At 42.6% G+C, this 27,564-nt stretch overlaps 1 protein-coding gene across 1 annotated transcript in view; it reads left to right on the plus strand.

Annotated features, from left to right (window-relative positions):
* Positions 1–27,564, plus strand: part of lrp1bb (low density lipoprotein receptor-related protein 1Bb) — a 252,324-nt gene that overhangs the window by 61,702 nt on the left and 163,058 nt on the right. The window contains exon 4 of the mRNA XM_078285934.1: positions 8,436–8,558. Within this exon, the coding sequence (XP_078142060.1) occupies positions 8,436–8,558 (123 nt within the window). The remainder of the gene's footprint in view (positions 1–8,435; positions 8,559–27,564) is intronic.

Genomic DNA, 27,564 nt, shown 5'->3' on the forward strand with positions numbered 1-27,564 from the left:
AACTTTATCAGAGCATTCCCAAACTATCTGCCTCTTTAGACAAAGGAGGTTCTATATTAAGATGTGAGAATCATCTTAGCAGCTAACGTTAACCACGCCGCAAACGTTGGCTAGCAACAACCAACGTTTGAGTTGGAGTGTTCTGTACTAATGCGTAATTATGATGGTAGGTTCAGTATGTGGTAATACAGCATGAAGTATCAGTTATCCGTTCTGTATTATATAAAACATTGTTTGTTTGCTTGCTAACGAGCTAGCTAGTTAATGTAAAGGTAGTGACAATGATAACGACAAACTACTTCCGGCGCGGTTTCAAAATAAAATCCCTCAGACCACTGTTCTCTGGTCTGTAATAACTTGATGTCTGTTGACAATCAGACTTTCTCAGTTATTACAGCCGCTACCTGTCGTTTTCTGTGGCCATTCAATTAACAGATAGATAACTCATCACGATCAGAACAGATGTTCATGAGCTCCAATAGAAATTCTAGAGAGCTCAATCAACTTGTGTGTGAAACCAGCCTAATGTGTTAAACATTTGTCTTCTGACAGCCTCTAAAGAGTGAATCATTCAGCCATAGATCTGTAATGTTTTAGCTCCTCCATTGCTGCTTTTGGTATGAAGAGCTTCATGCACCAAAGGCTTGGATATTTATGAAGATGCAAGAGTAGACATGCAGCATGATGAAATTCAGCATTTATCTACTTGATTAAAATCAATTTCCACTTGACGATTTACAGTAGCAAAATCTTGAATTTGTTCTATGCTTTGTTGTATGCATTTTGTGTTTTTTACCCAGTTGTCTGTAGGGAAAGTGTATTTGTTTTGAGGATTTAGAAGACATCCCTCCGACTTACTAAACATCATTTTTTAATCTTTTCAGCGTGTTCTTTTTCAATTTCAAATTTAGATTATCTTTATCCAGGTGCTGCGATTTGATTTACAGAGCAGAAATACATCTTCGCATTTTTATCATTGAAAAGGTAGTGCTATATTGGCGAGGTACGGTATAGTTAGTACTGTAGCGCCTCTTTGTCAAAGGGACCTTCTTGTACTGTTTGCCAGGTAATATGTCACTTGCCAAGGTGGATATGTTGTTGATAAGTAACGAATGGCTCATTCAGCGTCTGCGGCGGTACAGTGGGGCCGTGGAGGATGTGATCCCTCACCGTAACAGCTCTCACTCCACTCCCATAATGCAGTTTAATCTGGAGGCTACACCCAAGGCACTGACGCCCCCCCTGCAGAGTATCAGCCCGCACTGGACGCGCCCAGTGGAAACCTTGACTGGCACTTCACCCCTCAATGATGACAAAAACCCTGTCTGCTTAAGCAGGTATTACTCCACCTGATTGGTAATCATGACGTGGGCCGGGGCATAAATCCCTCTGACTGCTCCTGGTTAAGATGGAGGTCTTTGAAGGAACACGGTGATTAGGTGACCTTGGATGGGGCATGGAAATGGGGCAGCGGAGAGGGGGGCGGAGGGGGGGATGAGTCTTTTCGATTATTGGCGGTATAATGACACACTCTCATGCAAATGAAATTCACATAGGCGAGGCTCAACGGAGTGAATAGTTCAGAGGCCTCAAAAAAAAAAAAAATGGAACGTGTTCTTATAGTGTTAATATACTTTTATTGAAAGCTGCGCTAGGCGAGATTTTGATGTAAAAAATCCAGCCGTCTCATCAGTCTAAATCATAAAGTGGGACTGCAGAGAGGAGCGTCCCATCCCCATCCCATCAGTCAATAACCAATTCGCACAGGAACTCTGGAACTCTAGGTTGCCCCTTTGACAAGTCTTTTTCTTCTTTTTTTTTTTTTGGCATCGTCTAGTTGGCATAGGCCTGCTTAAGCTGCACTAGGCAAGATTTTTATGTAAAAATCCACCCATTTTATCAGCCTGAATCACAAAGTGGGGCTGCAATAGTCCCATCTCCCCTAATTGAAACACTATAGATTCAGCCAAGTGAAATTCTGGTGTTGCGTATGGATACTTTTCCCATAGAAAGTGACACATCAAAACTTAAGAGCGAATATAAACTGTCTCCTAAACAGCAGTGAGTGATCTCTCAGGCAAGAGAAAGCTCTATACATCTGGGTTGCAATTAAGTGCAATTAACTACCTGGCAGGATGGAGAAGCAACAGGGCCAGGATTGAGAAACACTGCTCTGTACGGATGGTGGTGCTGTTCATCGATTATTGCTGAACTGTGTTTAGGTTGAAATTCCCCATTAAGGAAACCTTTCCAACACATGCTGAACAGCAGATATTGCTTTTAATTACAGTTGTATTCTGTAATGACTTTCACACCTACCTTGTTTGGTTGAATTGAACCCTGGAGTGTTTTTCCTCCTTAGTTTGGTTCAGCTGGGGAGATAAGTACACCAAAAAACAGCCTCTGGTCTCTCTGAGAGAGCCTCTCTCAGTGGTTCATTCGAAGTTGGAATGCAATCGAAGTGAAGATAGGAAAACAGCCAGGGTATTTAATGAGGCTGATCGGCTGATTTTTGTCAACAAACTTAGATTAAATCAGGCGAAACTCTAATGATCCCCGTGGGGAAATTGGGGAGTCTTCCATGCCTCAACTAAACTGGACAATATAAACAGTGGTAACATTATTGCTGCTTCTTAGGATTAAAATATGTGTCTAATTTGACTTGCACAAGCACGATTTTGTTCACAAAGCAAGCTTCTTGTGTTAGTCGGCCATGGGAAAAATAACCAAATCGATGAACAACTGCAACAAAGTAAGAATTTCACTTCTGAGAAATCATCTCGCAAAAGTTGAGTGGCTGTTGAGACAAAACATTTTGAAACCAACCTTTAGATGATTCTCAGAGAATACAAAGAAGAGCACCGCCGTGGCAAATACAACAATTACTACTGCGATGATTCAGTAACCCTTGGGATATAGTGCTTTCTCTGTGAATGCATTGTACTGTAAAGCCTTCCCTTGCATGTGGAGTAAAAGGGCAGCAAACACCACACAGCGATCAGTCTTATGAATCATTCATTGTTTACTGGTTCGGGGATTTATGCCAAGGAGCAGGAGGCCATTCCAGCATTGTCTTCTGAAACTTTTCTTATGGTGCTCCCTTTTAATAATTTGTTGACATGCCCCTGCTGTTGTTGAGAAAATAAAAGTGACCTCGCTCTGTGGTGAAGGTCAGGCAGTGTCTAATGAAGGCCCCATAGTCCTGCCGCATTGATTTCTTACCCATTTCATGGCTAGAATGCAGAGTTGCTCAGCGTTGCCATGGGGAAAGGCCCCGGGTACGAGCCGGCGTTTCCCGGAGCCAGTTGCACGCCAGAATCTGTAAACACAATTACTTTTTCCTCTCTTAGTGCATCGTTATTTTCTCTCTCCCCCTTTCATTCGCTAACTCGGGTTGGCTTAGTGATCTCTAAGAATTCTTCTTTTTTTTTTTTTTTAATCTTTCAAGGATCCAGCAGAGAGGGACGTGGGCTTGCTGCAAAACTGACGCTCCCAGATTTGTGCAAATGTGGGCACGCGTCCAGAAGCGGCGTGACATTCTGAAATCGTTCATCAGCGCGAGCAGAGTCATGGTACTCTCTCCAGTCTTCATATTCTGATCAGACTTGACGTGGATGGCATTTAAGTCTAAATACCACATGGCGTATGTCACTTCTAGAGATACGCTTGTAATAAAGATTCATTATAAAGGTGTGAGGCATCATTGAGATGCGTCACACTGCATTGCAACTTTTGGCAGATTGAAGATATGAAGATTAAGGGAGAGAGCGCATTATACTGTGGTTATACTTAATAACCTGCTTAGTTTGGCCCACAGCCCATTACTCATCCATAATGCATATGACCTGCAGCTGGCCAGGAAGCCAAGTCTGCTCTGATACTCTGAGAGGGTTTGCATACACTAATCTATGTTTGTGCACGTGGGTGCAGGTGGGTTTTTGGTATGCGAGTGTGTGCATGTGCATTTTCTGTGCTCCTTGTCCTCATTAGACCTGTGAAAAATACATATTTGAACTCTTTAGATCCACTTGATTGGTGCTACGCAGCCCATGCATCTCTTAAAGGAAAAGTTCCACCCTCGGAAACCTCTTGCACTTTTGTGATGAAGTGTTGTAATTTACTGTTTTGCTGTACCCACTTTCCCTCAACCTGCCTCGTCTACTTCTGCTTCACTTAGTGATTTCTTACGTTTCCCAGAATGCCTTTTAACAACCCCCAGAGAAGGGGCGTGAACTTGTTGCAGTCAGCTGTGGGTTTTATGTGCAGGCGGTGAGCAGCAATGACGATTTTTCCAGTTTTTCCAGTCGAGAAAAAGCCAGACTCACGCCCCTTACTCAAAACACAGACAAATTGGTCTCTCTGCCTCTTCTACGATGGAGTGCTCCCTGTATGATTGTGGAACGTCGGTGCAAAACAGTGAGTCTGGAAAGAAGCCTATGCTCTTTGATTCTGAGGGACTGACACCAAAACCTGACAATTACTGTTGATGTTTTAGATAGCTAAAAAAATTCTATTATAGCTGATAGAAATATCTGGACTTCACGTCGTCTGTTTGGCCAGTTATGCACGTAAGAAAAACACCCCACCAAACAACAAAATAGACCCAGAAATAGTTGTTTTTAGCATTGTTATAAAATGTTATAAGGTGGATTTTCCCTTTAACATTTAACGTTACATTTTCTGTGTGTGTGTGTTTGAGCGTAGTATTCAAATGTATTCAACTACTATTCCACTATTCTATTTTGCCCCAAACTGGTCGTTGGGTGACCTTGAGTGCCTTGAGTGTAATACAGGTCTAATGGACTATCACTGACCTGTCAAGTTCACACACTGCTTTCTATGTTGAGCCGGCCAAGTTGGATGAGCTGCAAATAGCTTCCTGAGATAGCAGTTATTTCTCAACCTGCAACTCTAAGATAGGCCCGGTTGAGGAATATTCTGAGACACGTTCTTTTTTTTTTTTTCTTCTTCTTCAGCTCAACAACATAGCTGACATTTAATTCAGCGCCGTAAGCAGTGTATTGCATGGCTGCTTTTAGAACATGAGTTTTGTTTGAATAGGCGTGTGGCTTAAGACTTATCCACTCTAACATATTGCTGGACCGTGTGTATATTGCGATCCAGCTGCATGTGTGACGCTGTAGTGGCTCCTAGCTTTCCTTATTGGAGTGTGGTATTGTTTAGGAAGAGAAATATAGACCTAGGCAGTCTCTTAACACAGATTTTAATAGCAGTGAGCAAATAATCCTTGATTAGGATGCTAGAAGCTGATGAGGATGCGGTTTTAAAAATGCCAGATTCAGAGGTTTGCTGTATCTAAGTGATCATGTTGCAGTGCTGGATGCGTTTAGTAATTGGGTCAACATTCTAGAGTGCATACCTCATCTCAAAGCAAAAGCCGAAACCGAACTTGATCAAAATGTATGCTTCTGCAGGGAGCGCTGGCTGGTCTTCCTTTTCCCCGGTTTGCAAGCCATCTTCCCTGCCTTGCCTGTCTCCAAATGACACTTTGTTCTTCTGCAAAAAATCTGGCACATTTCAAAGGCTCAATGGCTTTAATGAGCCACAGTGTTGTGCCAGTGGTGGCGGTCGGGTGTCAGGAATGAAGCTCATGATAATGTGCCCGGCTGAGCTCCGCTGAACGTTTCCCACTGTTATGGTAATGGGACCAGTTTGTTCCCCACCCTCCCCGCTCACTAAAGGCTGCTGACATTTTTTTGCTGTTCTTACCATAGCCGCCCGCTTGTTGTTTGCACAGAATTATCTGCAAATAACCATACTGCTTAGTGATACACCGCGCCTGCATGTATCTTTCTCATGCAAATGCAGTGGTATTTTAAACCTGGAAGAGGACAAAAAGAAAAATGGACCGGGTAGTTTCCTTCTATTGCGTGTTTGTCCCCGTTTTTTTTTTCTCTATGCCGCCCTCAAAGCTGCAGCGACAACGGAGTATGAGTCAAGGAGAGGCGTTCGACAAATCTGAAGGGGAAGATGAATTGACATAAGAGGTCATTAGGATGACTCATATTTGGCCCTTTGCTTTCAAGGCAGAGTGGCATGAAAGAAGGTAGGACATCAATAGGTAGCCGGGCTGCGCCGAGGTCCAGGGGCCATCTCTTTCATGGCTTCTACCGCCAGCTGAGGAAATGGCCCCTCTGCCACCGGCCTTATGCTTTTCAATGGTAATCAATTCAGCTTCAAAGGAGTTAGAGACATTTCTACAGAGACTTCTGCAAACCGAGCACGCCTCCCCCCTACCCCAAGCCCAGGCTGTGTTTATTGATGTGTTGCTCTGGTGAATGTTCTTTTTTTTTTTCCTTTCTGGAAATGTGAATAATGTTGGCCGTCTTCATATCTACTTTAAACATTATTGGCTCACTCAGCTCATGATGAAGCTCAGTGCCGAATACAGGGTACTAGATGTTATGTTAAAAGTGGGAAGAAAAAGAAAAGAAATTCGACTGGACCACTTATTTCTGCTGGGTCCCTCATTACAATCGCTTGTTGCAGGGCCAAGCTTTGTTCAAAACCCATAGAGCTTTATTTTAAATTCTAGCCAACATCCCAAGGTTTCCAAATATACCAAACATGTCATGCTGAATTACAGGGGAATGTGAACAAAATGATGCACAATATATCTAGGTTTTTTCCATTTGATGTAATGGTGCAGCCATAAAAATGGCGCCTTGGGTTTGAATATTTCACTCAATTTAAGCAGCCGGAGCTTCAGTGAAGCGTTGCAACGAGCAGATACAGAATATGTATTGACATTGTTGTACAGTATGGAGAAAATGGGTTAAAGTGGGTTTTTTCTAACTTTGAAGCGACTGAAGGGGAATTTAAGGTGGAGCAAAGGGTTAATTGATTCACCAATAGCAACTGTATGTGCAAAGTTTGGAGTGGAAAAGTTATAGTGTTAAATACAGTGCTAAAGGGCAAGGGAGGTTAAAAAAGTGTACTCTACCATCAGTCTGGACACGTCACGTACTGCTTTCTCCCCCTGTCATATAAAAAGGCCTATGCTGTATCATTTTTATAGAAGTGACAATCTGCATGGAGGCTCTCAGCTGTTATCAAGTTGTCAACATGTTTAGCTGAAGATCACAATATTTTGCCGCTCGGTGATGGTTTAAGAAAGCGCATCTTAACTGCAGCCGGCTGATGTTCATTTGGTCTGAGATGTATTTTGAAAGATATACTTTTATTTTGGTTGAGAACATCGACCTTGCTCCATTTTTTTGTTACCAAAAAAAAAAGAAGGCCAGTGCAGCATTTTCTCATGCAATACCTACCTTGAGATGCCATTTTTTCCCCTGCTCACCAGTGAATTGAAGCCTCTGTTTTTGGCATGACCAGTATGCTCACACTTTTAAGAACGTCCCCCTTTTAAAACGCACGGAGAGAGAAAAAAAAAAAAAAGGCTTTGAATATTTCAAAAGAGACCTTGAATCAAGTTGCAAGATTTCAGATAGATTGCATCGGGGGGGGGGGGGGGGGGGGGGGAGTAGAAGAGGTAGAATGGATGAGATGTTTGACCTTTTCAGATTTGTCCCTGGGTAGTGAATTTGCTGGAGGGTGCCGGGGGCAGGGAGCAGTGGTGCGTTGAATTATCACTCCCACTGTTCAAACGCCGCGGACCCGCTCTCCCGCTCTCCCACTCTCCCACTCGCTTCCACTCCCACCGCTAATGGGTTAGGAACACACTGGGAGAGAGGCGGAGACGGAGGGGAGAGCGGGAGGGGGGGGAGTTAGCGCCTGTTTGATTGTCTGCGGGTTAAGCTTAGAAACAAATTACCGCTCCTCCCCGGCACCGAGGAGAAGGTAGCGGTAGGTCACATTGCGGTGTCAAATCTTTAGCAAAAGCCCGTGTCACTCCCCCTGAATGATCGAGCCGAGTCTCTGACAGCTGCTGGCAGGAAACATGTCAACACTCTGACAGATGCTTGCTATATTGAAAGGCTGCGATGACTTTTTAGTTGACTGGGCTTTCACTGCCCCCCCCCCCACCCCCACCCCCCCCTCCCAAAAATCAAAGCACAACGCCCAAGGAGGCAAAGAGATAAGAACAAACTTACCAACGCTACTTTGTAATAGTTTGCCAAGGCACGAAGGACATTACGTCTTTGTTAGATTAGAGCGGCTGTCACAATCACAATGCCTGGGCGACTTCTGTGTCGGCCTCTTCAGAGGCCGCCGCTTTTAGCCGCGTTCCATTCAGCTGTGTGCTTCCACTGCAGATGACCTGCAGTTCACAATAATAATCATTCGCTAGGATCAATGCCATCTCACCCACGCCATTTTGCTCGGTTCTCAAGCAAATCAAGGTGAAGCCACGAAACATGCGATTCACCCATTCGCTCCCCGTTCACCTCATGCTGCATCTTCTCTGTGTCTTTCTCCACCTCTCCACCCTTCCCTCCCCTCGCTCCATCCAGAGGCCATCTTGTGTGACGTAGGGGAGTTTCACTGTCACGACGGGCAGACCTGCGTCCCCGAGGCCTGGCTCTGCGACGGCGAGCCCGACTGCCCCGACGCCTCCGACGAGACCGGCAAAACCTGTAAGTCGCTCATTTCCATGCCATTCTTCACTAATGCCGAAGCTGTCATACGGAAGGCTGCCACAGCATCTCATTTGTCAGCGCGTCTCATAATTACAGAATAAGTGCCGGTGTGACAGATGTTAACATCTATCTCTGAGGGGGAAAAGTACTGTGGCTTATTACATGTGCTATTGCCTGGAATGGTCTTCTTGTTACACTTAACAACAAGAAACCTATAAATAATTTATTGCCAAGAGATTGCAATGGAAAAATCATTTTTCCTATATTTCTATATACAAGACCACTGTTTTGTTTTGTTCCAAGGTCCATCCGGTACTTCTGTTCTTCCCTGCACTTGTGTGAACTGCTGGTTGTTTCTTTACCTTCAAATAAATCTAATATTTAGAAGTGAGGGAGCTGCAATTGACAGGGTGCTCCGGTTGCATATGCAATCAGTCATAATCTCAGAGTTTAACTAATTATGCTACAGTCAGTTGACAAAAATCCTCAGGGATGCCATTATGAAACTAATTACATACTGCCTTTATTATAACAGACTTAGCAGCTATAGGGAACACCAGTTACGAGGAACAAACATGGAATGGGGTTGTTGCATTGATGTACAGTCATTTCATTTTTTTGTTCATTTTTTTGTCATATCACTAGCGCAACTGTCATACAAATGTGTAGATGAACACTAGAAAGGCCAATGGATTTGGGGGGAGGGGGTCCAAGAGAAGGCACACTCCTTATGAAATAAATGTAGCATTTCTTTAGAATTTAATAATGTGTCAACTACATAGACTAATTTGTAAACTGTGTGTGCATTTTATTTGATGCCACTAAATTGTGTTTATTACCATCATTTCCATTGTTTACTACAGGGTTATTATAGTTTTTGGTGTTATTCTACGTTCTCTACTCACATTTTCCCAGGCAGTTTGTGGATTCAAACTTCTCTTAACTCTAACTTCTCTCTAACCTTAAAAGGGCAACAAAGTAAGATTTTTACTGCCTCATACAACAAAATGACCATAATTGTGGGGGCTGATAGGGTTGTTGATCAATACTAATACTCAACTATTACATGACCAGCTGCTGAGACTGAGACTTGTGTAGCAGATAAGTTCTATCAATGTTGTTGCAATTTCTACTGGTCGCCCATCGAGGCTGATCGATTACTTAATACTCTTTTATTTTCCAAAACAATGAATTGCAACAGGGCCAAAAGTGTCTTTAGATAGGCTAAATGGAAGACAAACAGAAATAGCTGTGTTTGAGCATTTATCACATAATATACTAAAACTGCGAGGAAATAAAACACTAAATGCAAGCAAGAGCGAGTAGCGTAATTAGCGCTGAAACAGTCTTCCGAACGTGAGGAAATAAAACACCGGTTTCAGTTTAGAAGTCTTATTGTTGGGCCAGTTTCTCTCAGCACTTAGAGTGCTGATGTGTAATGGATCTTGGCGTAGTGTCTCTGCTGTGTGAGAGAGAGCTTCCCTGGCCGACATGCAGCCTGTGTGCAGCTCCTTAGCTTGTTGCAGGAACAAGTCATACCAGCTCATCTTCTTAGTCACGCGCTGTTTATACAGTATAAAACCGAACATGTAAATTGATAAGTGCAACGTCCAGGATCTTGTAAAACACCAGCGCAGGGCAACGACGGGTAGTTGCGCTGGACTTATTCCCTCCATTTTCATCCCTGTGGAGCGGACATCTGTCTGTGCGAGCTGGGTGGCAATTGTTGCTTGTTCATTGTTCCCAATACAATATAATTCTCCACTGATTCACTGATGGAAGGGTGTTTGCCGCAGGTTAGGGATGATGGTCCACTGCCAATTGTTGGTTGGAAAGATTTAGTACACTACACAAATGCATACAGCATGTTCTCACAATAGTCCGACTACACAAATACGTACAGCAATGAAAATAAGATAGGCCTACATCCTTAGAAAGATTTCAAACAACTTTCACAATTTCAACAGTACAGTAAAGTGCATTTGTGAGGATTAAACAGTAAACTAAAGTCTGTGCAGTCAAAATTAAGAAAGAAAAAGAAAACAGTTTGATAATACCTACCAACCAGATAAAAAGTGATAACTAGATAAAGACAGCTTGTAGCCTATTAGAAAAACGGTGTAAAAATTGTTAACATTTTAATAATTCAGTAATTTAATAAAAGGGATATTTGTTGGTTGGGCATGGATTTTGCTGCATTGAAGAGACAACATTTTTAATTTTCCATATCCATCCATAAGTCTTCAACATAAGTTTGAGTCAGACACAGAGAAAGATCCGTCAAAGCTGTAGCAAAAGAGAGATATATAAAACGAATACTATTTCCCAGTCATGGAAAGACGGCGTCTCTTACAGCTGAGATATTTTAATTCTAAAATTTAAGAGCGCTATCAGTTGTTGCCTTGACTTTTCAAGTGTTAAAACTCCATCAAAGTGCTTATTTTTTCCTGCCTACCTCCTCAGTCGTCTGTCACTTCCTTAAGAAGAAAGTAATTGGTAACAATGAGTTGTGCATTGAAACTTCTTTCAGAGAGCTTTAAGAATATTTGAAGGCAAATGCCAGAAGAAAAAATGTGTCCACTTTAATTAGTCAACAGTTGTTTGAACCTTGCTTTTTTTTATACTGACTGTATAATGCTGGGCTCATTTGTCAGAGAGTCTTATAATTACAGAATGACAGCCTGCGTGACAGATGTTAACATCTACAGATTCAGGACCTCTGTGGTAAAAAGTAGGCTGTCCTACACAGGTGCTATTGCCTGGAATAGTCTTTTTGTTGCACAGGCATAGTGGTCCTGTTGCACGACAATGCATCTTTAAATGCTTTCAAATCTGTTTTTTTAATGGGAAAAAATGGTGCTTTAGTTTTGAAATTATCAGTATTATTTAGTGTTTCTTGCTTGTCTTGCTTCCCAGTGTTTCATGATTCAAGACTACAGTGGAAATATGTGTCAGACTTTTCTGTCTTTTCTGTCCATCTTGTTCTTCTGTTCTTCACTACACTTGTATCTTTATCTTCAAATAAAGCTAATATAGTATTTGGAAGCAAGGGAGCTGCAATTGACAGGGCGCTCTGCATGCATTCAGTGATAATCTCTAAGTTTAACTAATTATGCTACATTCAGTTGAAAGAAAATCCTCAGGGATGCCATTATAAAACTACATACTGTCTTTATTATAACAAAGACGTACCAGCTATAGAGAGCAGTAGTTATAAGGAACAAACATGGGATAGGGTTGTTGCATTGATGCATGTTATTTTCTATATTCTTTTATACATTTGGATAAGCTACACTATCGTGAGGTAATTAGCATCTCTACATAAAAAGAGTCAGTACAAAGCCATGTAGTTCACATTGAGTATTCTCTATTACATAAATTGATCTTAGTCTGTAACATTACTGCAACAAGTGGTAATCCTCAATTTTATGTTTTGCCACCATGGTACATGGTGTGCTGGACTTTTAAGTGGCGTTTATCATGGTGGCGTCTGTCTGTCTGTCTGTCTGTCTGTCTGTCTGTCTGTCTGTCTGACTGACTGACTGACTGACTGTCTGTCTGTCTGTCTGTCTGTCTGTCTGTCTGACTGACTGACTGACTGACTGACTGACTGACTGACTGACTGACTGACTGTCTGTCTGTCTGTCTGTCTGTCTGTCTGTCTGTCTGTCTGACTGACTGACTGTCTGTCTGTCTGTCTGTCTGTCTGTCTGTCTGTCTGACTGACTGACTGACTGACTGACTGTCTGTCTGTCTGTCTGTCTGTCTGTCTGACTGACTGACTGACTGACTGACTGACTGACTGACTGTCTGTCTGTCTGTCTGTCTGTCTGTCTGTCTGTCTGTCTGTCTGTCTGTCTGACTGACTGACTGACTGACTGACTGACTGACTGACTGACTGACTGTCTGTCTGTCTGTCTGTCTGTCTGACTGACTGACTGTCTGTCTGTCTGACTGTCTGTCTGACTGACTGACTGTCTGTCTGTCTGACTGACTGACTGACTGACTGACTGACTGACTGTCTGTCTCTCTGTCTGTCTGACTGACTGACTGACTGACTGTCTGTCTCTCTGTCTGTCTGTCTGACTGCCTGACTGACTGACTGACTGACTGACTGTCTCTCTGTCTGTCTCTCTGTCTGACTGACTGACTGACTGACTGACTGTCTGTCTCTCTGTCTGTCTGTCTGTCTGACTGACTGACTGACTGACTGACTGTCTGTCTCTCTGTCTGTCTGTCTGACTGACTGACTGTCTGTCTGTCTGTCTGTCTGACTGACTGACTGACTGACTGACTGTCTGTCTTGTGCACACAATAACTCCAGAACAATACATGATAGAAACTTCACACCACAGGCTCCCCCTGCTGCACCTTGCTGCATAAATTTGCATAAATGAGGAAAACTGAGTTTGCTCAAACTGCTATAACTCCGTAATGCGTTAAGATTTGGAGTTCATATTAATACCACCGACGTGTTATGTGAAGATGTATGTTGACCAAGAAATATTTGCTAATTACTGCATTAATTAGCCTGACTAATACCCTCATTAGCATAACTGGTTATGTTGAGCTCAAGTGCCTCTTGTTTGATGTTGTCTCCATCTTTGTTGCTCAGCGCTCATTGCTGTGGTGTTTCTGCACTGCACTTCCCACAGATCACCTGTCAATCAAACAGTGTGTCCAGTACTGTGACGTCTTTTTCTTGGATTTTCTGTTGATGCAGTTTGAGTTTCTGGAGGTGGCGCTCTTGTCTTTGTCTGTTCAGCCATGGTGGCTATCACTGCTCATGATAATTACTCAGTTTCTCCTCTATTTATTTCAAAACGTATCACTTACTGTGTGTCGCTGTTTACAGTAGAAAACGTAAAAGCTTTCATGAACTTGGTCTAGGTTAAATTACGATTGTGTTATATAAATCAGCGATAGAGAGTAGCAAAACAGTTTCATAATTTATATGAAAATGTCGCAGATTATTACTTTAAACTGGAAAGCAAGGGACAGCTATGACATTAGAGTAGTGCATGTTATAGGCCAATAAATATTTAAGATGAGCGTGAAAATAATTCAGCCTTTAAACAAATGCCTCTTCAAGGAACATTTAGATGTATGTATGCAAATGGACTACTCTGGGGCCCTGTTGGCTCCCCTGCAGACTTTTTGATGGATCCTCTGATTGCTCACCTATGATCTCTCTCTCTCTCTCTCTCTCTCTCTGTCTCTCTCTCTCTCTCTCTCTCCCTCTCCCCCTCTCTCTCCGTGAGTCATGTTCTGATATTGTGCTAAATTATTGGATCTCTCCAAGGTTGCTGTGGGCCAAGTCGTTTAATCTCCACAAGGTATTTCATTATCATTTCGATTAATGCTGGCTCCATTTTATTTACAATGCCTGCGGAGAGAAAACCTTGCATATTCATCTTGGGAATTCGGCACAGCTCATTATCATGGATTATGTATTGATAGAAAGGGGAATTAGATCAGCTTTGCCCTGCAAACAGAAGGAGGGATTGGAATGGATTTTGCCTCCTTATACAACAGCAAGAGCTTCCATAACCTGCGCAAAAATAGATCCTTTATATAGGTTGATGTGCGCTGAGTGAAGCCATAGAGGATTAAAATAAGGGCGCATGGAATTCAGCAAGGTGTGAAGTCACCGGTGCTTTGATTTCAGTGCAAATATTTCGGGCCGTCCATGTACTGTATAGAGGAATTTATTATCTAAAGAAAAAGGCGAGGTAATGCGTTACGCTCCTGTCTTCTAGAAATGTAAAAATGGTGGCCTCTCTCCTCCCCGCTCTGCCTCTGTCAGGGAGATGCAATCACTGCATCTTCAGACCCCTGTGAGGAGGAGGAGGAGGAGGAGAGGGAGGGAGGGCGGCCTTGTGTTTTACTACCTAGAGACTAGAGGGAGGCGTCGGTTTACCCGCTCAGCCGCGGGCCTCCCGGGACTGGACAGCTGACGGTGGTTATCCAGGGAGCCGGGGAAAACAGCCCGCGCTCCAGTAATGGCTAAAGAAAACCCAGCAAAGTGGCAATTCTCCAATTCTGGAGCGGTCCACGCAGGCGTTTTCTGTGCAGTGAAGAGTGGAACCTTTGCTGTGTTCGGAGACAACACAGCAGAGGTGCGGCGAGGAAGATTTGCCTAGGCTAGGGTAATCGCATTCCGAGTTTGTGCCTCGTACTTACAGGGAACTGTCAGGGCCGTCTGGGGACATACAAATCAGCTGTTTACTGCGCGTTTGAGATAAAGTGCGAGAGCCATAATTCACTTTCTGCACACACCCTTTCTATTTTTGTTTTATTAAAACTTCCACTGCTAATGCCTACAGGCTGTCAACATGCAACTCTCTCCCAATATTGACGCTGCACGCCTGCTAACAGTGTCTCAGAACTTAAATCCTTCATGAATCCTGCAGGAAAAGATTTCATGGATGTTCGGCTCGTCTCAGTAGTGCTGCCACGAAGAGCTTTGCGAATCTCTTGGTGGAGATGGAGACCGCTGAATCCCCCCTGATTGAATTGTCACCCCCAGAGGACGAGACAATAAACGGGGTCAGCAGCTGCCTTCAAAAAAACATGGTCACGGAGCGTTGCCAAGGCTCCGTTTCATGGCTGCCGCTTGGCTCGACCCGATCAACATTGATGTCGATCTCGGCGTCCCCGAGGCAAGAGGGAGGGGACTGTTCAAAGGCGAGTCTCTCCGGGGTTTCTTCCACTTATTCCCCTGCGTCGAGAGGGGAGGGCAGGGCTCCCCATGCCTTCCTGTAAAGTGCCCGGCTCTCTGTACCGAGCTCATCAGTATCTTAGAGAGACCGAGACACAGAGAGAGGGAGGAAAAAAAAGCAGCATCCTAGAGGAGAAAAAAAACAACATCGAAAAGTCTCCCATGATCCAACACAGATTACAGAGGATTGCAGGGTGTGTATTTCACTGTTGTGCCTCAGAGTAAGTTTTAGTAATTGACTTCTTTTTTTTTTTTACAGTGCGGTTCACTCCATGTGAGTAATTATGGCATCTGGGCAAGTTGTGGAAATCAACGAAGCATTTACTTTGTTTTCCTTTAAATGCGCAGGCTACGGCTGTAAATAATTGCTTAACGCACTTTTGATCTAGCTCCATTTTTCTGAAGATAGGTATTGGGTGGCGCATTTTCGCAGCAGTGTGCATGCTCAAACTTTCAACCAAGCTTTTAAAATGGCGAGAGATGAAAGATGCGTTTCAAGTGTCAGTGGGGGAGTGCCAAGCGTAGCTCTTGAGCAACCCCCATATTGCAAGATAAACCAAGTGAGCAGCATGAATCCAGTTTTACTCTTTACTGTCGAGTTCAATATGAAAATCATCATTTTTGATCATTGGAAAATTATCCTTGGGAGTTTATCCGCGGCGCATTAGAATGTTTGTGTGGCACTTGCTCTTGTAGGGTCGCTCTTTTTATTTTGCGCGGATGAAATATCCAAGTACGTGTTTTTAGCTTTAAACTTAAACTCACATTACCAATACAACATTCGGAAGTAGCTGACAAAGCCCCTGTGGAAACAGCACTTAGGACCGCTGAGAATAATGTGGGCCTGCCTGCGATGAAGCTGCAGTAACTATATATGCAGTGTATTTTGGGCTGCCGATCAACATCCTGCAGGGTATTTTATCTGGCAAGTCCCATATTGAAATAAATGTATCACAAATGTGTCTGGTCCCCATGAGAATTGGCGCCAGTAGGATGGAGGTTTAGGGGGTAATGTAGCGTAGCACCTTGTTATTGAGCTGAAGGACAGGGCCTTTTGCATTATGTAACGTTTACTTTCCTACCTCTCCGTCTTTCTCTCCGCGGCGAGACGCAACCCTTCTGTTGACTCATCAAAAAAAATCAGAAAACATGCCATTAGCCTCACTGGAGCGTGTTTACATTCAAATACCGCTTCTGCATATTTTGACAGCGTTTTTTTCCTTGAAAGCGCTCGGCTGTCTTTGACTGCCTATATTCACGAGCCCATAAAATGTGCATGCTTTAGCTTTCGCGTTGCTGTGTCCTGTTAAGTAAGGGGCGAGGGCGGGGGGGCGGAGATCTGCTCGAGGCATGAGAATGCTTCCAGGTGATGTTCTCATCGCACTATCCCTACAACATTTAACATGGGATTGGAGTGTCAGTGTGGCTGAAGGTAATTGGATATCGTGTTTGGTTCCTCAGCCCTGCATCTGAAACCTCAGTGTGATTAGAGATCAAATGCAGCTCGTTGGCCTCTGCTGCCATCAGCGTCTTCAACCTGCCTCGCGCGGATCCTGCTTGCAGTCGTCTTAATCTGCTGTTTTTGCAGCCAGAGAAAGGGATTCTTCTTCTGAGGCACAAGGCTTTGAAATAAGACTTTTAATTTAGTCTCACTCTCTCTCTGTCTCTCTCTCTGTCTCTCTCTCTCTCTCGCTCTCTGTACAGTTGGAGCAGAACTCGTATACACTTCCTCAGGCTTGTGCCATCTGCTTTACCGGTAGCGCTAGTAGGCGGGAAACAGACACAACAAATATGGTGTGTGTGTCCCCGTGTTGCTGTGTGCGTGTGTCCCTGTGCGCGGCTGAAAGCGTACGCGAGCATATGTCCATTTCTATGTGTGAAGGCACTTGATGATTCGAAGTCTCGACGATTAAGACCTCCTCCTCTGCCGATGCACGGTTTTTGCATTAACGAGAGAAGTCGACCGACCTCTTTGCCCTTGAAATATCATTTGCTCGTATTCCCCCCGCTCCGCTGCATCTATTTCTGCAGTTTAGCAGACTGTGTTTGAGCATTGTTTTTTTTTGGAGAAAGCGTTTGGTTGAGAATGAGTTTGGCTTCCCGGTGTCACTCCGCCACCCATGCGATGTCTCATCCATGTCAGAAGTGATACACTGGGAGGAGCACACCACCGCTTTGTCTTCGCTCTCGCGGCGCCTGTCTCAACAGTTCGCTCCATTGACAGATTTTCCTGTTTGTATTCCTCCCCAGTATGAGCATTGTAAAGGACAGCATCCTGGCTTGTCACCTGAAGCGCCAGAGAAAGAGCATATTTTATAACCTGACATGCTTGCTGTCATGGAACCATAGTGTGACATTAAAGTACTAAAGCCTGCATTAGCCCCCTGTTGCTGCGACGGAGAACAGAGCGGCGGAACGCTGCGAGCTTTAAATCAGAACAAACACAGATGACACATGAAGACCGCACCGCACAATGAAAGCGAGAGGCTGCAACATCACAATGGCGAGCGTCGGCCGTTTCCCGTCGCTGCCACAGCTTTAAACGCAGCCTGGACTTGGCTCTCGATGAGCATGAATCACTGGCACCGACCTTCATTTATTTATTAATCATGAATAATGGATAATATAATAGATAGAGAAAGGGATGAGCTAATGCCATTTCTTATAGCCACTCGATAAACAGTGGTCATAGTCCAATGATAATTCTCGGGGAGTTGGGTTAGAGCCAGAGGTTATTTAGAGAAAAATACACATCCTCCCCCTCACTGTGTATATTCTGCTTTAACCACGATCCTCATTAAAGATGCCTTTCAGCAAAAAATGACTTATTTACTCCCTTATGATCAATTGATTCACACTATAGGCCAGTGCACCAATTTGGTCCCTGAAACACATTGCATAGTGCAAAATATAAACAAAGTCAAAGGTCACAGCTTTCTACTAAAACTATTACATTTTTAATGAAGGAATCCAAGGCCAAGGGATCGGAGGGTTCCTCCATTTTATTTGAAAGACATATGATCGAACTGCCCTCGATGGCACTGAGGTCAGTTCACAATGTCACACACACGCATTCAAATCACATTCTGAATTGCTCCTTGACCTTCCTTGATCTCAAATGTGGTTGCCATGTCTTGACTGTAGTGGTGCATATCTAGGAGAGTGGTTGTCACAGTGGGGTTTGGGTTGGGGGGGGGGGGGGGGGGGGGTTGTTGGTATGAATAGAAGAACTGGGTAGTTAGCATGAGCAGTGATAGCCACCATGGCTGAATAGACTAAAAAAAGAGCGCCACCAGAAACTCAAACGTCATCCACAGAAAATCCAAGAAAAAAGACGTCATTTGATTCGTTCAGTTCAAGCCAAACCTTTACATCAGAGTCTGCACTAATGACATTAAGTTAGAACACATCAGCCATAAAGTAAGACTATTATGTGTTTATTCCTCTTATGAAAGGGTGTCAGGATTGAATACAACACTGTATATTGTACTCTGAAGAAGATAATTGTTCTCAGTGAATATTGGTTTTAGCCCCTCTGACTGCAATATATGTATTATTCATTTGAAGCTGGTCCCAGAACAATTAGATTAGAACATTTGCATAATGGTCGGTCACAACAGTATCTCTATTGACTAATTATGTCGCTGTTTTCCAAATAATATTCAATTGGCCTTTTTGCTGTTGTTTGTATGATGCTTCTGAAACGCAGCTCTAATGGATTGTCCCCGGCTCCACTCGTTCCTGTCTGTAGGCTGATGTATGGCTTCTTTATTGTACAGTAGAGCCAGGATGTATGGAGGCCAACACAATGACAGCTTCATTCCACTGTACACTGGTGACATTATTCCTCTCCATCAAATGGGTTTGATTGAATACTCAATATAATTTACAGCAAATTTTTAGTTAATGCACACAAGAGTAATGAGGTGTCAGTAGGGCCGATCGGCTCTGGAACGTTAGTTTTATGATTTTGCTCTCATTTACTGTACATAATGCATGTAGCATGTGTTGATTTGCATTTTTGGGGTGAGATATGGCCGTTAGGAGAATTAAATTATGGTGGAAAAAGTTTTTATTAGGGAGGAAATTAAAATATTTTAATTTGAGCTGATCTGTCGTCTATCAAACTCTGGGTTATTCTTGTAAATATAAGTGATACCAGCTATTAAGCTAAAAAAATCAATCATTCCTAAATGTTTATGCAGCGAGGAGAGAGATGAAATTTGCAGAGTTGACTTCTGGACAAATAGGCTGACAGCTAATCTCTTTGGCATTTAAAGGTAGATTCACTTATACATTCATATGGATGCTGCTGCCTCTCAGATGGAATGCATACTGACTAGACTTGATGCTAAGCAAACATTTACAGTAACATAAGAAGGCAGTCAGAGGACTGCTGCATCCCACATGCCCACCTTACACATACTGCCATTTAGGTAACCATGGCCAATACAGACTGGGCTAGGCATCTATCAAGTTTGGTCCCATATTCCTACTTAGCATTCTGGTTTTAGATTCATAGCTCTATCTTGAACATCTGCATACAGGACATAACTATATGTTTACAGCATACAGGCATGTATGCTGTATACAGATGGAATTAACTCTTCCCACATCCTCTGTTTCATTGTTTGCTGCTTGTTATTGACTAGCACATAGCCACAAATCTGTTCAAATTACTAAATCAACGAACAAATGGAAAATATCAAACATTGAACATGTGGTGGAACAGGCAGAAGAGACATGCAGACCAGAATCAGCATGCAGAGCTAAGATGCATTTCTGTCGGTTTACCACTTTGTGGGAGGGAGCACCATATGCAATGTATTGTCTCTCATATGAATGCAGAATTTGTGACAAGCAGGTGACAAAATTAGGTCTCAAGAAAAGAAGAAAGGTATCACTTGCTTAGCAAATATTAGGTAGCCTATATACAGTATATCTTGCATGGAAAGTGGCATATGTTTGCTCAGCATGCATCTTATTCATGAATTCCCAAGTAGGCTACACACTCACATAGTTATAGAGGGCTTTCAGGTGATGTAACGCACCCACTGCCGGCCATATTGGAGGTCCTCAGCTCTTGGGCAACAGTGGCTGTGAACAGTTTATTGCTTTTCTAAATGTACAAGTTGGCCGTCTCAGCACAATTATAAAATATGCTGTAACTGATCATTTTGGCACAGTATTTTGATAATGTCAGCTTGTTAGCTAAATAACCATTGCATCTGGTTAGCTAAGTATTACTGTCCTGTTGTGAACATTTGCACACTAGGAACCACATCTAGCTAGTGTTACAAGTGGCTAGAAGTCGCATGTTAACATTAATATCAGTTGCTTTGCTAAATTAGCCTGCTGCCTTGCTAGCAAGCTAACAATGCCAAACAACTATTTGTTCAGGTTAACTGAGCTGACGCTTGTAGCTCAGTAGTTGTATACCTCAAGATACAACTCGTAGTGCATTGAATTAGAGACTAGGGCTAAAGGAAAAGCCATCTCCTGTGTCACTGTAACCTAAATTTCCCCGGTTGTTGTATATTCAGCCATTATTGATGTGTCTTGTCCATTTGTATTATATTCATCTGTACCACATGCCACCTGTTTGTCTTATCCTGCTGTGTGTCTTGCCAGGCCATCCTTGCAAATGAGGTTCTTGGCCTCAAGGGTTTCTTTGCCTGGTTCAATAGGTTTGAATGAATGAATTATTTGCACACAGTCTGTTTTCCAATGGACCTCCAGGATGGCACCAACAGTGGTTGCTAGGACATTTGACACGCAACAAAGCTTCTATAAAGCTTATGTACACATACAGAACATATAGGCCTATGCACAAACATTTTCCCACCAGGGAGGGATTTGCAACCATGTCATTCTTTTCTGAGGTGAAATTAGGGTTTCCAGATTTACATCTTGGTAACACTGGACATTATGCGAGCATGCACACAAGTGTGCGTGTGCGCGGATGTGCTTGTGTATAGCTCAAACCTGGTTAACCTAAATGTAATTCAGTTTTATCAATATCAGTCAGCAACAATATTATACTTTCTACGCCTGTTCAATATTACATTCAATATTATTGATAATAACCTCTGGAGACCTTGCATTCCTATATGATTTCGCTGAAACAGTCGGCAGCACTTAGTCATACCAATGCTGTAGCTAAATCAAAGTGAGCACAGTAAGTCCTGTCAATAAACTAAGATGAACAAATGTTACTTAGCCAACTAAATCCAGTGAGAACAGAAAATCACAAAAAAGGAGGAAAAAAGTGTAATCAAATATGTGATTCTTCTTATGGTGATCTTACTGAGCTGTGAGTGTGAGCTTAATCCAGAGCTGACATTTTTTCTATATGAGTTATTGCTTTGTGGAATGGTAAAATATGTATATTCCCTCGAACCACTCCGGTTGCCTAATGTTACGATTAGATGTGCATGTGCCCCAATCACATATATATTTGATAACAGAGTCTAAACACACGATCAAACCACATTTTTGATTGACAGGTGTCAATCGCTGTCATGATTCAGTATTTGCTCTCTTTTACAGAGTAGAGTGATCTTATGTACTCTACAAGCTAGTAAACATTATATTGCCTCCTGGCTTCTGCAGCTAGGCTACTTAGTACTTACAGAAGCAAAAAACACAGAGACGCACACAGTCACTTCCGACAACATAGGGGGAAATCCCAGTGCAAATAACACACACACACACACACACACACACACACACACACAGACACAGACACAGACAGAGAGAGAGTTCACTTACCTTTTTATCTCCATCATGTAGGACTGCTGATAAATAAGCCTATTAAAACTTTGCACTATGCCCACACAATAAAACACACACCCACGTGAGGTGATAAGGTGACTTGTGATTGGTGGAGATTACCCCTACTCTAGTCATGGGCCTATCAAAACGCTTTTATCTTGTTAAAGCAACAAACACCCACCCAAGATAGGGAAATATCGGACCGGACCCCGACAATGCATCTGAAAACCAGACTGTCCGGTCAAAAACCGGGCATCTGGCAACCCTAGGTGAAGTAAAACTTGTAGGAATCTACAGCTGCAAAATAGGATCTCAGTCTTTGAAGGCTACATCTTCTGAAAAATTTGCCTCTTTATCTGGGGTCAGACATATACAGCAAAAAGACTTTCTGGCTGAGTGCATCGTCTCAAATGTCAAGGATGTAAAGGTCACACGGGAAAAAAACTCCGGCGAGGAGTCCTTCATGTTTAGGCCACTGCACCGTTTAAAAGTAGAACGGCCCGGGGAGAGCTGTATTTACCACTGGTGAAACGCGCTCAGAGCTGCCACCTAATGCTGTAATGTGAACTAAAATCTGCTCTTGTTTATGCCATTGTGCTATATCCGGGCACATGTCAGCAGTTAGCTTTGTTTCCACGGAACTGTTGCAAGTCTTTGCCAAATGCCTCAAAAGATGCACATTGCATATGACAAGTAACAAGATAAGTATCGCACTACCACACAACCAAAATTTGTTTAGGCCAGGGTTTGTTTGCCTTTGAGATATGAGTTATAGCACACAGCCTGGTACAAACAGGCCCTGTATCCAAATCAAGCTGAGATACGGGGGGGGAAATGGCTTTCCAGTAGCAGTTTTTCAGATGACAGTTATAAATATATCATCCCTCTCCATCAGCTATTCAAGTCAAGCCACAGCATCACATCGCCCAGACATCTGAAAATCCAAACATCCTCAAGCTTTAAACATCGCTGGTTGACACGTAGGAAATTGACAACAATAAGATCACCACAAATAGAGAAGATGCGAAGGTGAAGAGTTCACCGTTTCCCATGAGTTCCTGAAGCTTCAGCACGCACTCAGACATAGAGATACACACACACACACACACACACACCAGCAACTACACTGAAGTCTTCATGCATTTTACACTTCATCTTTATTCTTCCAGACCAGTGACACTGAGGCTTAGGAGCCCAGAGATTAATGTTCACAACATTACACCACTTTTGGCAGCATCTTCTCTGTCATCTTATTTTTGAACAGCTCCATGCACTTCATGGAAGCCAACAGTAGGCAACAGACCTGTTACTCAGTTTAGGGTGCCAGGATTTAAAGCCCAAGTAATCACTTCTGTTTGAATCGGTTGTGCTTAAATCTCCTGCTACGGAATCAATCAATGTATCTTTTACAGGGCCAGGCAGATTGTAATAGTGGCTGCTTATGTTCATCATTTCATGTATATATTTCTGAAGGGAGTGGTGTCTTCCAGGATGACAATGCAACTCATGAGTGGTTACCAAATGCTTTGAAGAGCATGATAATATTGCTAGCTATATGCTACAGCCCTCCCAATAATGAGATAGGGAAATCAATTCCATTTTGACGGGAAATTATATTAGTTGAAAAAGTATTTTCCATTGATATCTTGAAGAAGGGCGAGAGCGCACAGATGATGACTCAAATCATTATGTGGCAGTGATTACAGCTGGTAGGGCCCTACACTATGTTTTCCATTTTGCAGATGCAGTCAAAGAATATGAATTCAAAACCATAAATTTAGACTGTTTTGCCTTTTCCTATTGTGGTTTTAAGCTGAGCAATATTTACATTCTGGCCCAAATAACAGATAGATCAGTATCTGGATGGGCGGGCAGAGCATCACTTATTGATTCCTCATTCTCGTCATAACTGTATTGTGGCAGCGGGGTGGGGATTACCCTTGATGCATTGTGGGAAGGCCGCCTGTGTTACTGTGTTACTGGTTAGTTTTGCCGTAGTAGTTAAGTTCCCTGTTATTTAGTGTTTCTCTTTACCTCCTGTGCCTTGTCTTTGTGAGTATGCGATATTGTAGCATGACACCCTTTGTCAGAATGTCAAGTGGAGATCACGCCCGTGTATATGCATGTCATTATGCCTTTTGCTAGACAATAGTAAAAGTTGTGCATCAGACCAAATAGTAGACGGCAGAATTTCACGTGGCAGATTCTTCCAGTGATGCTGGATTTGACAGCTGGTATTGTGTTGCACTGATTCAATAGCTGTGAAAATAGGCTTATTGTCATTTGAGCTTTACATACTGTTCTTTGATAAGGTTACACTGAGCAATAGCCTGCTTGATATTGTTAACGTCCCTGTTTGATTGGTTGGCTCTTAGCATGGTGGGTAGGCGTATGTGATGAGAAAGATGTACAATGTACTGTCGGCAAGCCTTTCTAATCAATGCAAAGTTTTGGTTTAGGTTTAGATATACCCAAAATGATTTAAAGCACTATCATCATGCTCACAATTAGATTTGAGATATTTGTAAGAACAACAAGTGGTGTATTAGCTACAGCAAAACAGGGAGATTTTAAAATTAAAAAATCTATAAAACTCAGAATCTGTGTAAAGAGAAATGTGAAAATGAATTTGGGAAAAATAAAAGTGAGTTTCCATAGGGCCTTGCACTGTTCTTACCCTCTGAGATGAATGTGGGATTCACCATACCACAATAGTGCCCTGTACTGCTATGGAGCCATTACAGGAAGTCTTTATGCTGCTGTTTCCTTTATACTGACTAGACCCTGTGTGTCTGGCAGGGCATGTCAAGATAGGGAGCCTCAAGTCAGTGGGCATGCTACTTTGATCATCAACTTGGCCCAAAAAATAAGAAAATGAAATCCATCGGCACATATGCAAATGATAAGTTAGGGATATGGCGAATCCCTGAACAGAGGAGTTCAAAGAGCCCCCCCACCCCCCATTGATAGGTTCTCAATTATTTTCTTTCAAGAATTCATCATTCCACACATATACCGGTAGAGTGGCTCTGATTAACGTGATAATCATAATGAACATAGCCGCTGAAATTCCACCCAGAAGCCTTTCATTTCACATTAAATAGAGGGATTAGCTTGGCCCAGCTGATTCCTCCTCATTCACTTCTCCAAAGTGGGTAAATATCACCATGTTTTTTAATTAAAAACACTATGTGCAAAGGATATATGATCGACAGTTTGTTTTGTTCACGCTGAAAACTAATGGGACGTATAGACATTTTTTGAAGTTGAAAAGGGATAGATGCTTTGAATAGTGCAGACCTTGCTTATGGGAAAATATTTGATCTTCTGACGTGTGTCATTTTAGCAGAAAATAATAGATGAAAATGTATTCTATAGGCAGCATTCACCTGATGTATTGAACTGATATATACCACTTATGTTCCTTCATAATTCTTGTGCTGAAAATTGTGCTTTATAATATTTGTGCTTCATAGTGAAGATGGTTAGGCTACAGTACAAATGAAGGTAGCTTTGCTAGTGGCACTAAAATATGTGCAGTATTTACTGTAGATGGGAATGTTTCATTTTAATTTATAGTTCTGTGTTATTGTAAAGTGAGACTTTAATAAATATCGATGCAGATCGTAAATGTTTGCAGCTTCGCCTGAATAAGCATCTCACACTATCATTTTTTTAGCTTGCCAGGGGAACATCCGCCTTCCACTCAAGGTGTTGTGATTAAACTGGTATTTAAGTGTGCTTGCTTGTTTCATCTCTGGACATTATTCATTTATCAAGCCATTACTGGGGCTGCGCAGTTCTCATCTAAAATAATTGGAGATTTATACATCAGGAGTTGCTTAATACATGTGGGACCTACTTCTCCAACTTTCCCAGTTTGTCTCCCTTTTTCTCCTTCTCTATGACTCACTACTTCTACCTACCTACCTACCTTCCTACCTACATTCCTACCTACCTATCTACCTACCTTCCTACCTACCTTCCTACCTACCTACATTCCTACCTACCTACCTACCTACCTACCTTCCTACCTACCTACATTCCTACCTACCTACCTACCTACCTACCTTCCTACCTACATTCCTACCTACCTATCTACCTACATTCCTACCTACCTACCTACCTACCTTCCTACCTACCTACATTCCTTCCTTCCTTCCTACCTTCCTACCTACCTATCTGTTGGACCATTTGAGAACCACTTGGACTCAATTACAGCTATTCTTGCCATGCAGTGAGCTAAAGCCGTTTTGACTTCAAAATTTGATGTGATAATAGAGGCTTTGCAGGTGTGTCATAAATCTCCTATCAACCACGGCTGGCACCATCAGGTCTAGTTGACTACAGAACAGGCTAATGGTTACTGGGCAAGAAAATAGATACCTGAAAAAGATTGTTGTGTAGGTCTATTCAGTAGCTAATGTTAAGCCCATGTTAAGTAAAAGTGAATGGTCTGATGAACTAGGATTTTTTTTCCAAATGTAGGTTAACATGCAACTATTAGCCACTAGCTACTAGCTACACAAGCTGCTGTGCAATGCAGATTTGTTAAAAACAAGAGTTAGCCAACCAATGGTTAGCTAACAAGTTAAACATGTCTATTCCATAATGTTAAAATGGCTGAGTCTTAAGTTTAGAAAACAGCTATTCTTGGCCATTGTTACCCAAGGGTGAAGCCCATCAACATGGCTGCCAGAAAGTGTGTTACATTGTATGAAAGCTATAAGCTATCTATATATCTATATATCTATATGCAATGTTGAGCAAGTGTGCACAACATACAGTAGCTGGGGAAGTTGACAGAGCAATCGTGAGCACCTCAGCTGTTGAGAGACCATCTGTGTGCCCCTGCATGACGGATCAGAGCCGCTGAATATTCATGCCCCATCCCTACCCTCATCACATTAGATCAGGGCCCATGCGGCGAGAGAGCAAGGGGAGAGGCTGACAATGCTGTTACGTTGTCAGAGACCCTCACAGCTGTGTGTTAACTAGCACATTTGCCGAATGGACAAGTGCTGTGTTGTGGCGTCGGGTTGAATGCTGTATGACAGTGTGTCACTTTTCCTCAGTGACCGAATGCAGGTTTCCTGTGTATTTTCAACTGTGTTGATTGGTTACTGGCAAGCTGTAGGATCCACCATTGATTTCCTGGAGGGTCTGTAATTGTAAAAGAGTTTAATTCCAAAACAAGTCCACTGTTTCAAAAAAGAACTTCTTCTTTTATAAAATGATTGCTGACATGGCCATTTTAAGCTCATTGCCTAGTGAATACTGACATTTTGAGGATAGAATCATCTACTGTATATAGAAGTCATAGGAGACAAGTTAAGTCCTGAATCCTCTGTATTTTTGAAATATTGAATGTATATTTAAATATGTAAATATTATGCTTTAGAAATGAGGTTTTTGTATAATATACTGTCTGGAAGTAGAAAGGCGTAAAGTGCAATCTGTAAAGTCTGTCCTGAAATGAAGTGGAAGAAAAAGCTGAAAGACTGACGC

Source organism: Centroberyx gerrardi, chromosome 10 (assembly GCF_048128805.1).
Source record: "Centroberyx gerrardi isolate f3 chromosome 10, fCenGer3.hap1.cur.20231027, whole genome shotgun sequence".
NCBI classification, from domain to species: domain Eukaryota; kingdom Metazoa; phylum Chordata; class Actinopteri; order Beryciformes; family Berycidae; genus Centroberyx; species Centroberyx gerrardi.